General features: G+C 41.2%; 1 protein-coding gene across 1 annotated transcript in view; it reads right to left on the reverse strand.

Moving 5' to 3' along the window:
- CORO2A (coronin 2A) overlaps positions 1 to 14,838 on the reverse strand; it is a 408,458-nt gene that overhangs the window by 146,578 nt on the left and 247,042 nt on the right. Inside the window, exon 7 of the mRNA XM_085636611.1 lies at positions 852 to 956. Coding sequence (XP_085492737.1) covers positions 852 to 956 — 105 coding nt within the window. The remainder of the gene's footprint in view (positions 1 to 851; positions 957 to 14,838) is intronic.

The raw sequence follows: 14,838 nt of genomic DNA on the forward strand, positions 1-14,838 counted from the left end.
TTTTTGTTCAGCAGTAGGAAATATCCCTGCATTTAAAATAATACTATTACAAAAGGGTTCCTGGGTACTGCTCGTGTCACCAATTCCCATTCGTGCCTTCTTAGCATCCTTTTGCTCATTCAACAGCATCTCTGTCTGCTACCTCTGTGGGTAGGCTGGTGCTGTGTAGATGCCTATTTGTTTTAGTTCTTATTACAGTTTGCAAGTCTATCTCACACATACCCTCATTTATCAAACTGCCAGTTGCTGTTAACCACCACATGATAACCACCCAGCATTAAAACCTAAAAAACTTCCCACATAGGTTTAAAATAAAAACAATAGACTTCCAGTCACACATCCTACATGGTTTAGCTTGCCATCCATATGGGTAAGTACTTCAGTGCCCCACATAGGAGTGGTAAGCACTATACAAATGCTTCAGTACAACACTGGGAATTCGAAGGGAAACAAAAGTATTTCTATTTGTAGCTCATATATGAGAGAAGAGATTCTTGTATCAGCACCTCTGCTACACGACGTCCCAAGTAGGCACACAGCTCACACATCTGTCTGCTTGTGGATGCCAGTAACCTGCTCACATCGAATGCATGTGCATGTGTAAGAGTTATAGTTCTGGGCTGGGATGTGCCGGGTTCACTGAACAACTGAATGGTAAATCAGTCTGGTTTTCAGACTGACCAACAAATATCCAATGAAATGTATTGCAAGTAAATTGTGTTTATACGTGTTTACTATGTATTTCATGAAAACCTTCCTGATTATCACTCTGTTTTGGGAGTTTCAAAAACAAATTTGACAAGGCTTACAATGCAGTAAACTGCGATTACACAAAATTAAACATTACTTACTCGCCCCACCACGTACAGCATTTGTGTATCTTGGTCATAAAAAGGGAACAGCAAACCAGAGGAGCCATCCAGGTCTTCCTGCTGCAAAGGCACAGAAAGGTCATCCTGTGCATAAAAGAAAACAAATATCAATTTAGCCATTGCCAGAAAATTACCGCTTCATTCATAGGAGATTTTATTGAATGCAGTGTTTTATATTAATTCATTCATTTTTAAATCATTTAACACAATATTTCTCAATTTGTGGATTAGAATGTAGCATCTCCCTGTTTACTCTAAGTTCTTTAATTTGCAGGACACTGACACGGCTCTGCAGGACCAGGCACTATGAATACAAGGCCATAGCAAGGTAAGGGTATGCCCAGATGTGCATCCCGTGCTCACTGTGCCACTGGATTCAAGCTATCCTGGCTGATGAGGGGTGATGTCCCGAAACCCTTCCCAGGATGCTTGTCTCCGGTCCAGGGAGGACCTGGCTTGGCAGTTCTGGCTGGACTGTTTCCATGAGGAACAGGGTCAAGACTGATTTGCACATGGCTGGGTCCAAACTAGGGTGGCATGGTGAGCAAAAGAACGATGGATTAAACCTAGATCCCTGTGACTGGGGGTGAATATTTGCATTGTACAGCATTCCGTCCATCATTTGTTTCTTTTTTATTTTTGTCTCCCTAAGTGGGAAGGGTGTGCCCAGACGTGGGTCCCATGCTCACTGTGCCACTGGATTCAATCTAGCCTGGCTGATGACGGCTGATGCCCCAAACCCGATCCCAGGATGCTTGTCTCCGGTTCAGGGAGGACCTGGCTTGGCACTTCAGGCAGGACTGCTCCACTGAGGAACAGTGTCAAGACCGATTTGCATATGGGTGGGTCGAAACTGGGGTGGCGTGGTGAGCAAAAGAATGATGGATTAAACCCAAATCCTTGTGACTGGGGGTGAATGTACACATTGTTCAGCATTCTGTCCATCATTTGTTCCTTTTACCTAAAAATGATGGCATCTCTAAAAACATGGGAGAACACAAGGAAGGTACTTTGATCTCAGGCACTACTTGCTTCAATTTAACCACGTGAAAACCCAGCCAAAAACTGAGCCAGACCCACAGCCAAACTGCTCTTTAACAAAAAATTGACACTGAAACAGGTGCCTCACAATGCACAACTTCAGAAGGAATAAAAGCTAAAGTCACAAAGCACTGTCCTACTCTCTACCAGCCAAAAATCCACACAACATTCTGCTTTCTGAAAATGCAGGAGACACCCTCCTCTCAAGCATAACTGGGGTCCAGGTCCTGCAGTCACCCATCCAACCGCTGAGCACTGGCAGCAATAGGGAAGATTTAGGCCCTCGATCAAGCAGCAACCAACCGGATCTGAAACATGGTTTAGTCTCAGCAGGGCAGTGATACACTTCTAGGACTAGGACCACAGTGCCAAGCTGTGCTCTCACTGCACAAACCAATGCACAGGGCCAAGTTGGTCAAAACAATGGTCATTGCAACTCATCAGTATGGACCGGAGACAGCCAGTGCATGCCCCCCAGTGGGTCAAAAGCAGGAACATAGAGCTGCCCACACCTGTGAGAGCAATTGATAACAACAGGGGGGAGCATTTGCATCATAACTGAGTCTATAACAATAATGCAGCTAGAGAGCCCAACGCCACTCAAACCAACACAGACCCCAAGCAAAGAATCAAAGCCTGAATCCATCTCACTGTGTAATAGTATCTAATTAGGTCACAGTACATCACTGCTCCAAACCACACCGGAAGCTCAAAGTTACCAGCCCGAAGGCCTGGGGCAGCTCTTGCATCTTGGCATTCAAGAATGGGAGGATATGCTGGACGCCGACACACAAGACAAGTCCAAGTACAACAACCCGGTAGAGCTCGAAGAACAGCAGTGCCAGGAGACACATGGGAAACAGGAGACGGACGAGCCAAGGCCAGGTACAGAGTGCATAGGACCAATAGAAGAAGCAAACAAATCAAAGACTGAAAGCGCCTGGGCAAGCTTGCTAAAAACAGTACATCTCTTGGTGGAGGCCCTCCAGTACCAATCAGAAAAAATGGACACGCAGTTAACTCACTGAACACTCTGGTAGTCTTTGTGGTAGCCATGAAACTAGAAGCTTTAAACATATTTCTCCAAAATACACAGCTTGACTCACAACTGTGGGTGCGGTCCAATAGTTGACAAACTAGCCTCCCTCTCCTTGATGTTTTTAAAATTATTATTTAAAAAATATATATATTTATTGAGTTTTTAGAGTTATAAACATCGAACAACAGCAATTATTTGTTCAGTATTGTTAATACATTTGCATTACAAGACACACATTTTTTTTAAAACAAACTTTATTCATTTTTTCCTGTAACAGTACAGAGGTAGGAATTGATCGACAATCTATTTCTACATAGTGGGATCATATAAATATACATGATAGTGACTTAACTCACATACAAGCATAACATATTTTAACCACGTACCACAAAAACAGCCAACCCTTCTTGGTGCACAACTTGACAATTGTCATTTGAATATAACATCTCTTCCCGTCGTGTTATGTAACAATTATACTATGTTCCTGGACAAATATCTAGTCAGTAATATACTTTTTATTAACTCCCCACCCCCCACACCTGCTGACGGGGTGTCACAGAATGTTACAAGTTCTTAATAATGAGAGTATGTCTAGGACTTGAATTGTACCCACTAAGAAGGTTGGAGCAAATTCTAAGTAGGAAGAATCTTTATATATATATATATATTACCTACTGGCGGTCGCCAGTAGGTAGTTCTTGTTAGGACCTATTATCCATAGGAAATTCGTAACATTCTTTTCCCAATAACTTTGGCACCAGATGACAAATCTTCGCGAAATTTTCAAAACAGGTGGGGTGCTCCGGTCAGCTCCTATCCTAAAAGCTTGGGGGTAATTCGCCAAGCGAGGGCTGAGAACAAAGGGGGGTCCCAAAACGTGTTTTCTCCATGTTATTTCCCAAAGGAAATTTTGGAACAGGTTACAGCCCGAACTGCTGAACGGAATTACACCAAATTTTGCAAAAAGGTAGCCCTTGGCTCAGAAAAAGACCTTTTTTTTTAAATGGTGTAAATCCATTCAGTAGTTCCTGAGAAAATAAAAAAATAGAGGTCAAAAAATCAATTTCCCATAGGAAAGTTTAGACACGGTTATAGCAAAAACTGCTGAACGGAATTACACCACATTTGGCAAAAAGGTACTGCTTGGCTCAGAAAGCAACTTTTTTAAAAATGGTGTAAATCCGTTAAGGTGTTTTTGAGAAATTAAGAAATAAATATAGCGATAACTATGGCCGCGGAGGATCCGCGCACCCTCCCGATCACGAGCTTCATGCTAATTGGCTGTCAACACTCCAAACCAGGAAGTGTTGGCAGCCATCTTGTGCCTCAGTAGAACCGAGGCACAAGAAAACAGAAAAACAAATGTGCAAAACAGGAAAAGGGGGCTGGGTAGAAACACCCTGACCTCCTAGGCCTGCTCAGGGGGCCCCACAAGGACCCCCAGGGCCCAAAAAATCATGGGATGTGCGGATCCGGACAAACATTTTCAAAAAAGAAGCCGGGCTCCTGCACTTCGTAATTAATTAGCCCCCGTGTGGGCCACGTCCCGGGGTCACTGCAAAAAAAATTGTGGGGGCCCAGGGGGACCTCCGGGGCTTTATATAAATATTTGTGAGGGGGGACACAGCCCTCCCCGCAGTCCCGGGGACCACCACCCCCGGGGCTTTTAAAAAAAAAATAATAGACCTGTGTGGGGTGGTCGAGCCCCCCCACATGCCCCGGGGACCGCCACCTCCCCGGGGCACTAAGATTTAAATGTGGGGGTCCGTAATGGACCCCCGGCCCCGGGGACTACCACCTCCCCGGGGCATTGCAATTGTTGGGAGGGGGGCCTTTCATGGCCCTGGGGACACCCACCCCCCAGGGCCGGCTCCTGCAGTGTCCTGCGGTGCCCACCCAAGGACACTGCTGTTTGCAATGACAGGGCGGGAACCTCGCTGCTCCCGCCCTGCCATTGCAAACTGCTTTGCTTCATTGAAGTGAGAGCAGGGAAACCTGCTCTCACTTCAATGAAGCAAAGCAGATTGCTTTTCCTCATGGGGAGCTGCATGTTAGCAGCTCCCCATGTGGAAAAGCAATGCCGGCTCCCATAGGACGCGGGGAGCCGGCAGGGACCGTGGGGTATTGGGGCTCCCTCCACAGTCCCCAAAGTATCAGATAGGCCCCGGGGGATGGGGGTCCCGGGGGCGAATAGTAATTAATTGTAGGAGCCGTTTTTTTTAAACGGAAAAATAAGGAGTCGCGTACATAGCACGGCGCTTAGCGCGGCCCTTAGTGTGCACGCGAGGGGTACGCAACTCCTAGTGCGAAAAGCTATGCCGGCTCCCGAAGGTCGCAGGGAGCTGGCGGGCCCGTGGGGGCATTTGGGCTCCCCCCACGGTCCCCAACATATCAGATAGGCCAGGGGGATGGGGTCCCTGGTGCGAATAGAAATTAACGGTAGGAGACGTTTTTTTTTATGGAAAAATAAGGAGTCGCGTACCTAGTGCGGTGCTCAGCGCGGCCCCCTAGTGTGCACGCAAGGGGTACGCGACTCCAATTAGCGCTGTGTGCGTGACTCCAAGCAAAAATATATATATTTTTTTAATAGAAACCTAGGTTATATGTTAGGATATTGGGTGGTTCTAAAAAGAGCCCTTGTGTTTATTGGGAGATTTTTGTAGCTACATGTAAGTGCCAATGCAGAGTCTTAAGTTGTCGCGAAGGACTCTTTTTCCCTTATCTGTGAAATGTACACCATCAGTCCTGTAGATGCCATCCTTATTAAAACGCAGATTGTTGTTGTATATGGACCCCATACTATGGTCTCTGAGATAAGCAGAAACAGCTTTATTTACATTTTTTCTAGCTTTCTCAATCTGTGGACAAAATTGATTGGACCTGTTCCATTTCTGTCTTTGGCATATGTTAGAGTACATAAAGGCAGTTTGGGAAAAAAGCAACATCAATTCAGCAAAGGTATCCTTCATTAGCATTTCCAGAGCTAACCCAGTCAATGTGCCTAGGTCATTGCCACCACAGTGCACAATCATAAGGTCAGGTGGTTGGAGATGCAAAAAGGATTTAACCAATGGCATCAATTGGTGCCACTTTAATCCTCTCTGTCCAATACATTTAATGTCTACATTTTGCAAAGCTAGGTCTTTGTCAATACCTCTGCTTTCAGCATACCTTTTGCACCAGAAAATATAGCTGTGTCCAATAATCCACACAGAAAGCATCTTGAAGGGATTTCTGTAGGTAATCAGAAAATGTCTGCAGCTGAGGTAGGCAGGTGGAAGAATAAACTTTATCTAAAATGGTGGACAAGATGCTGTTTTTAAGAAAGTAGAGATTTGATTGGCTGTTTAACGACACTCTACTGTCAAAAATAGGGTGCATTTTACTTTGTTTAGAAAGCATGTTTCTTATTGGTTAAATGTTGGAAAAGTACAGCAGAGAGGATAAGGCAAGCATTGCAGAGCCAACCACACCTGTTGTTGTCATTTGTAACATTGTTTGGTGAACTTGTGACCTGGCAGCTAGGTTGAATGTTGCATGACCTGTTGCTATGGAAACTGACAGTAAGGACAAGGGGTGAAGATGTCAGTTGAAAAGCATTATTCTCTATGACCAATGGAAATTTGTTTTTCAATTTGAAAAACACTGGGAAGCAATGCCATTTGTTGTTTATATCTATATGTATGGAAAAATAGAGGGGAAATTTGCCAATACTGGTTCACCCTTGCAGAGTGTGTTGATCTACATTCTCTGTGTGAAAAAGAAAATCCTGAGTGAGTGTGTGAGATTTTTCAGTCAACAGATTTATTTAAAGGTGAGTTACATATTTTTGAGGTTAATTTAAAAAAGATTGGACATTTTTATGAAACTGTGTTGTTTGAAATATATTATAAAATGCACAGATGTATATTGAGATTATTTTTATTGTACTTGAAGTTTGCTTAAAAAGCAGTATGTACAGTAATATATTTATTTAAGTGTGTTGGAAGATATAGTTGAATGAAGGCTTTTATTTACTATTGATTGGTTAAATATGTACTAAGAAGGTGTATTTTCTAAAATATTCATATAAGGTGTAGTTTATTAGGCATGATTATTTCTTCTGTGTAAAAAGGTATAGTTTAAAAATACTGCATTATTATAGATAGTGTGGTAATATGAGGTACAATTGTGCTGTTTGCAAGATGATCATATAAGGTGTTAATAATTATGAATCAGTTATTAGTTGGTACAGTTTCTGCAGTTTTAAAAATCCTTATCAAAAAAGTGTTCTTTATTAATATTCTTCATTAAGTCTGTTGAGAGGTACAGTTTGATGAAGTTGCATACTTGTAGATTTAAAGGACAATATGTAGCTGCAAAGAAAGTCAGTACATTTTATTATTTCTGGTATGTAGTAGTTAGTATGTCATGAGTCAGGTTTTTGTTTACATTATATTTATATTTGTATGAATTAATGATAGGTATCTAATATATTACAGGACTGCAAAGGTGGTGAAAATGTGATTTTATAAGTGTATGGGAAGTGATTTTGTGGTTCTATAATGTGTAATTTCGTAGTTAGTATAAAAGTAAATGTGCACAATCTATGCGGTGCTTTAACCCCCGGCACACTACTGATTTACTCCTGCAAAAATCCATACAGTAGCCATGCAGATAAGCAATCACACTGTCATTCCCTGTCCAATACTCCTATGATCCTGACAGCACCATGTCTGTGTCTACTCTCTGTGCTGAAACACAAGCACTTAAAAACTCACCCTTCTGTCAACTACCACCACTCTTACTGTGCATACACCTATAGAATGCTTCAGGCATTAAGACACATAGTGTACAGTTAAATATGCCCAATGTATGCAGGTTTGTAACCCCCAGCAGACTACTGATTCACCCTTGCAATAAGCCAGGTAGTATTCATGATGTGCTCCAATCAGCCTATCAGACTCTGTCCACTCTTGCAATTATCCTGACAGAAGCATGTCCTTATCTAATCACTGTGCCAACACACACGCAATTATAAAGTGTTCATGCTGTCAACTACCACCACTTTAACTATCCTCTCCGTATTCATGCACTTGTAGAACGACTTAGGCATTAAGACAAGCAGTGGTACAGTGAAATGTGCACAATCTATGCAGGCCTCCAACCCCCAGCCGACTACTGATTCACCATTGAAATAAGCCAGGTAGTATTCATGCTGTACCCCAATCAGACTGTCACTCTCTGCCCACTCCTGCATTTATCCTGACAGAAGCATGTCCTTATCTAATCGCTGTGCCAACACACAAGCACTTAAAATCTCATCCTCCTGCCAACTACCAGCACTCTCACTATCAAGTCAGTGTCCATACACCTGTAGAATGTGTCACGCATTAAGACACATCTCTGCAGTCGACTACCAGTAGTGTAAGTATGCAGTCACTATACATGCACTTGTAGAATGACTCAGGTATTAAGACACGCAGTGCTACAATCAAATGTGCGCAATCCTTGCAGGCCTCTAACCCCCAACAGAGTACTGATTCACCCTTGTAATAAACCAGGTAGTATTCATGCAGTGCCCCAATCAGACTGTCAGTCTCTGTCCACTCCTGCAATCATACTGTCAGAAGGATGTCCTTATCTAATCTCTGTGCCAACACACAAGCACTTATAAAGTCTCTCTGCAGTGAAGTACCAGCAGTGTAAGTATCCAGTCACTATCCGTGCACTTGTACAGCGATTCAAGCATTAAGACAAGCAGTGCTACAGTCTAATGTGCACAATGTATAGAGGCCCGTAACCTCCAGCACAGTACTGATTCATCCTTGCAATAAGCCAGGTAGTATTCATGCAGTGCCACAATCAAACTATCACTCTCTGTCCACTCCTCCAATCATCCTGACAGAACCATATCTTTATCTAATCTCTGTGCCAACAGACAAGCAGTTATAAACTTACCCTACTGTTAACTACCAGCACTCTAACTATACAGTCTAGGTATCCTCATGTCTATTCCATATACTTCTCCATCAATTATCAACCACTATACATATCCTTTTACTCTGCCAATACCAGCAGTATTTTCTTATCCTATCACTCCGCCAATACCTCAGTACTCATAAATTAACCATGTATTCTACTTGCAGCACTGTAATCATTCCAATTACTAGTAATGTATTTACAGAGTGGCTTAGCTACTAATGCAAGTACACCTCGTTTTTACATCTTTCAATGCATGCTGCATTCCACAGCACACATTGAAGGACAAAAATGCATTTAGTGATTATTTTTGTGCAGGAAGGTGTCCCTTCCTTCACAAAAACAATCTCCCCACGACATAGACATCCTTGCACCTTATCTAATCTTTGTGCCAAAACACAAGCACTTATAAACTCACCCTTCTGTCAACTACCAGCACTCTCACTATCCAGTCACAGTCCATACACCAGTACAATGCCTCAGGCATTAAGACAAGCAGCGCTACAGTTAAACATGCAAAAAATATGCAGTCCTCTAACCCCATGCAGACTACTTATTCACTCTTGCAAAAATCCAGGTAGCACCCATGCAGATCAGCAATCACAGTGTCACTGTCTGTCCACTATAGCAATCTTCCTGACAAAACCATGATCTTATCTAATCTCTGTGCCAAAACACAAGCACTTTTAGCATTTCCTCTCCTTGTAAATATGGCCCCTTCACACGCAGCACTTTGTGTTGAAGGGGCGTTCCATGGGTGTTGCTGTGTATGTTCCCACACAACACCCATGGAACAAGACACATCTCAAGATTTACAAGCAATCGTAAATCTGGAGATGCGTGTGAATGCTGCATCACCCTAGACGTGGCGTAGCAAGGCACAACGAGGAGAAATGTTTTCATTTCTCCTCATTTTTTCCTCCTTCAATGCTTGCTGCATTACACAGAATGCATTGAAGGAGGAAAATGCCTTTAGTGATTGTTTTTGTACAGGAAGGTGTCCCTTCCTGCACAAAAACAATCTCCCCACGACGCAGGCATTTTTGCACCAAGGTGCAAGGATGCCAGCACCAGCGCACAGCTACAGTTTGTGCGCTAATGCAGAGGGAAGCACAGAGATGCAACATATTCATGTAAATATGTCGCATCCCTGTGCTTCGGAAGTGTCGCAGCGCGGTGCAGCCAAAGGGCTTGCGGTGCCACGCTGCAGCACTTCCTCATAGATCTGCCCCTATAAATTAACCATACACTACTAATGCATTCTTTCAGTCAATCATGCTCTACACATTTATTCAATCAAACTTTAAGACATTACCATGCAATAATAGTTCTTTTTTTTAACCAGATAAGGTAGTTCTGATAAGAACCTTTTTTTCTTCTTTTTTTCTTTTATTTTTTTTTGTATTTTTTCAACGATTTTGTATTTTTTTGGGTGTTTTTCTCAAAACTGAACAATAAAACAAAAAAAAATAAACAGGTAACTTTTGGAATTAAAGATTATTCCAAAAACAACAACAAAAATCAAAAAAATTAACATTGGTGGTTGCGTTGAGCGGCACAAATAGCATCCACCGACTGCTCTCCGTAGCAAACTAGTTTTTTGCACTTGATGCAGCGCTGCTCTAAAAAGGCAAATTCAGACCTTATATCCATTGGAGCTTGAGATGTTGATGCTCCTGAAGTAGTTGCTCCAGCTGCTGGTGAATTTAATGCAGCTCTCCTCATCTCCTCCCGAGCAAGATTCAGAGGATGGATTGTCCGGAGGTGTTTGTACATGCTGGCAGTGCCGCATAAGTACTTTTTTTCACTACCTCTTGAGAGCACTCTTTCACAAATTTTGCATGTCACCTTTGTGGCATTCCTCAAAGAATTCTTCATCCGAAGATTCTTCCACTTCCTGGTGTTCTCCAGATGCCATTTTTCTTCAGAGTTGAAAGAAAAACACCCAAAAAAACAAAGAGGTTGATGTTAGAGAAAAGATGCTTCTCTGAAGATGGTCCAAGAAGAATGATTAAAATGGGTGGGGTCCTTCAATAGTTACAGTGGGAAATTTTATAAATCAATGAAATCTTTTTTTGGGAAGTCGTATGGGATCCGCGCACTCTGCGCTTACGAAGCATGCACCCGACGCGACTTCGCAAAAATATATTTAAAAGTGATATAACTTTATTACAAGTAGAAATATATTATTTTTATGAATTCCTTAGATAATCTCTAGCTCTAATATGTATATTAAAGACACATACATATCATTTTAGAACATAAAACATTTAGCGGGAATCGCGCAGCCAGCGCGCCCAGGACGCATATGACATCGCGTAGGGCCCGCCACCATGCAAGCATCACGTACTGTAATGCGCATGTGTCACGAATGCGCCGGAGCAGGACTCGCAGACCAGTCGCTTACCAAGCGCGCACACCACGTAACATTGTGCGTGTATAACGTAACTGCAAAACCCGCACCCGTCGCACAACATACGCGGATCCTCCAAGCCTGGTATGCGTACCTGCCGTGCTGGGTACGCTTTCGGTGCGCGACTTAAAAAAAAGATTCTCTAAAAAAAAGAAAATCATAAAAATATATTAAAATAAAAAAATAAAATAATAATTATACTATGTTTTACATTTAAATTTTATTTAAAAAATTGCACATTTCAGAAAAGTATATCATATTGTTTAATAAATAATATATTTAAAAAAACAATTAAAAAACTCCAGAAATTCAGTACAAAAAACATAGGTGTAATTAGTATTACACTTAAAAATTTGCATTTAAAAAAAACCTTTGAAATTCACTGAAAAAACCATAGGTTTCAGACACGTTATACTTAGGAACTAGCCTTTAAAAAACCATAGAAATTCACTGAAAAAACCATAGGTTTGAGGCACGTTATAGTTAGGAATTAGCATTTAAAAAACCTTAGAAATTCACTGAAAAAACCATGGGTTTTAGGGAATGTTATAGTTAGCTGGACATTTCACTCATACAAAACCATAGAAATTCCTCCGTTATAGTTTGTTCTGCTAACTATAACTCGCGCGCCCGCAATGCACTGCTGATGATGTCACATTTTACACCATTCATGACATGGTCAGTGACATCACTGATGACATCACTGAGGACATCTCAAATGACATCACCGATGACATCATCCACGTGACAATCTGATACACCTCATCACAAACTACTATAACCTTTCATCACTCACTGTAAAATACAGAGTACCGTATTTGAAACCATTGACACACCAATACCACTTACTACATACCCACTCAATGATTCCTAAGTCTACACACACAACTACCCATTCACCCACAAAATCACTTCTATATGCAGTCACTGATCAATAGAACACTATCAAATGCACTTATACACTTATATAGACATTGACACATCAGTAGTCATCCTAGTCAGTTATGCAGTCCTCCTACTCACTCATGAAAAAAATCAATCACACTTACATTTACTCACCTACACAGTTATACACACAACCTCATTTATTCATACACATAGTAACTCCCAGTTACTATGTTAAAAAATCACTATTACAATTATACACTCATCCATACAGTTACTCTCACAATCACTGACTCTTATGTTTATTTATTTATATACACCAACTCTCACATAGAATGCCTTTATTTTTGTACTTTTTTGTAGAGGTACCACTGAGACATATATTCAGTCACCAACACACAAATAAACACACTCAGTCACCCAAACAACTGTTTCCGCATGCACTCTTAAACCCATACACCTAGTTAATCAATCACTCACACATCTATGCATACAGTTACACACCACCCACCCAACCAACCACATACACACTCAGTCTCCCATAAAAATACTCAGCCAACTAATCAATAACTAATATGGACACTCATGTAGTTAGTGACCAACTGATACAGCAGGTTATACAACAACAGAGACAGTGATGCAGATATTCATATACTTTAGTTACTAACCCATGTATTTAGTGAGACACTTTTAATTACTCACTGACAGTCAGACAGCTACTAAATCCTCCATCCAGACAGTTATATATCCACTCAATCTTCAATACAGATTGGTATATATGTAATACATATTTAAATTACAAACAAAACCACATTCACTGGATGATGTCATCAGTGATGTCATTTGAGATGTCATCAGTGATGTCATCAGTGATGTCACTGACCATGTCATGAATGATGTAATATGTGCCATCATCAGCAGTGCATTGCGGGCGTGCGAGTTATAGTTTGCAGAACTAACGGAGGAATTTATATGGTTTTGTACGAGTGAAATGTCCAGCTAACTATAACTTTCCCTAAAACCTATCGTTCTTTCAGTGAATTTCCAAGGTTTTTTAAATGCTAATTCCTAACTATAATGTGTCTGAAACCTATGTTTTTTTCAGTGAATATATATATATATATCCACAAAACACAGTTTGGCTGAGCCCGAGCCTCTTTTAACGGCAGGCGACACGGCAGGGGTAGCCACCCCCTAATATCCTAATATCCACACACCAAATCCAATGTAGAAAGAACGTGTAACGGAAAAAACACTGTGTGTGTATATATATATATATATATTATCTACTGGCGGTCGCCAGTAGATAGTTATAGTTACGACGAGTTCCCATAGGAAATCTGAAAATTCTATTTTGAATAACTTTGGCGCCGGTTGACGAATCCTCGCGAAATTTTCAAAACTAATGGGGCTCTCCGCTCAGCTCCTACCCTGAAAGTCTCGGGTGATTCGTCAAGCGGGGGCTGAGAAAAAAGGGGGATCCCAAAACGTGTTTTCCCCATGCCTTTTCCCATAGGACCTTTAGTCGAAGGTACAGCCAGAACGGCTGAACAGAATTACTTGACATTTGGCAAAGAGGTAGTCCTCAGGTCAGGCATGTGCCTTTTGCATATATGGTGTCAATCTTTTCAGAAGTTCCTGAGAAAATTGCAGTTAAAAGTACATAAATATCTATATGCGCACACGGTGCTCGCACCGTGCGCGCACCAAATGTGCGCGAGCGTAATTCTGATTGGTGGTTAGATTTCAGTCAACATTCAAATCGGTCGAAATCAGGAAGTGTCGGACGCCATTTTGTGTGTCGCAGTGAAAAAGAAAGGTGGAGAACGTGAAAAGGGGGCAGGGTAGAGAGTTCCCGACCCCCTAGCCTTTGTCAGGGGGTCCCTGAAGCACCCCGAAGGGTGAAAAAAACCTTTTATTTTCTTTTTTTAAATCGCGGGGTTCACGGTAAAAAACCCTTAAAATAAAAAAAACATTTTAAACCTTTTATAAGTTTATAGAAGATATTAACTATGCTGTTCAACTTTATCCAAATTCAAAAAAAAAGAGCTGAGCCATTCCATATTACAGGATACAGTCAATCTATAACTATATACATAGGTGGTTTATTGTAAAATAAATATATAAAAAATATAATAATACATACATAAATTAGCATTTAAAAACCTTGCAAATTCACTAAAAAAACCATAGGTTTCACACACGTTATAGTTAGAAATTAGCATTTAAAAAACCTTGCAAATTCACTTAAAAAACCATGGTTTCACACATGTTATAGTTAGGAATTAGCATTTAAAAAACCTTGCAAATTCACTGAAAAAACCATAGGTTTCACACATGTTATAGTTAGATGGACATTTCACTCGTAAAAAACCATTGAAATTCCCCCGTTATAGTTAGTTCAGCTAACTATAACTCGCGCGACCGCAATCCACTGCTGATGACGTCACATATTACATCACTCATGACATGGTCAGTGACATCACTCATGACATCACTGATGACATCTCAAATGACATCACTGATGACATCATCCAGTGAATATGTGTCTTTCTGAAAAAAAAATATTTTTTATATATGTATATCTAAAGTTTAATGGAAGAATAAACGGGTAAATAAGTGTCTAA

The sequence above is a fragment of the Triturus cristatus genome, chromosome 2_1 (assembly GCF_964204655.1).
Source record: "Triturus cristatus chromosome 2_1, aTriCri1.1, whole genome shotgun sequence".
In the NCBI taxonomy this organism is placed as follows: Eukaryota; Metazoa; Chordata; class Amphibia; order Caudata; family Salamandridae; genus Triturus; species Triturus cristatus.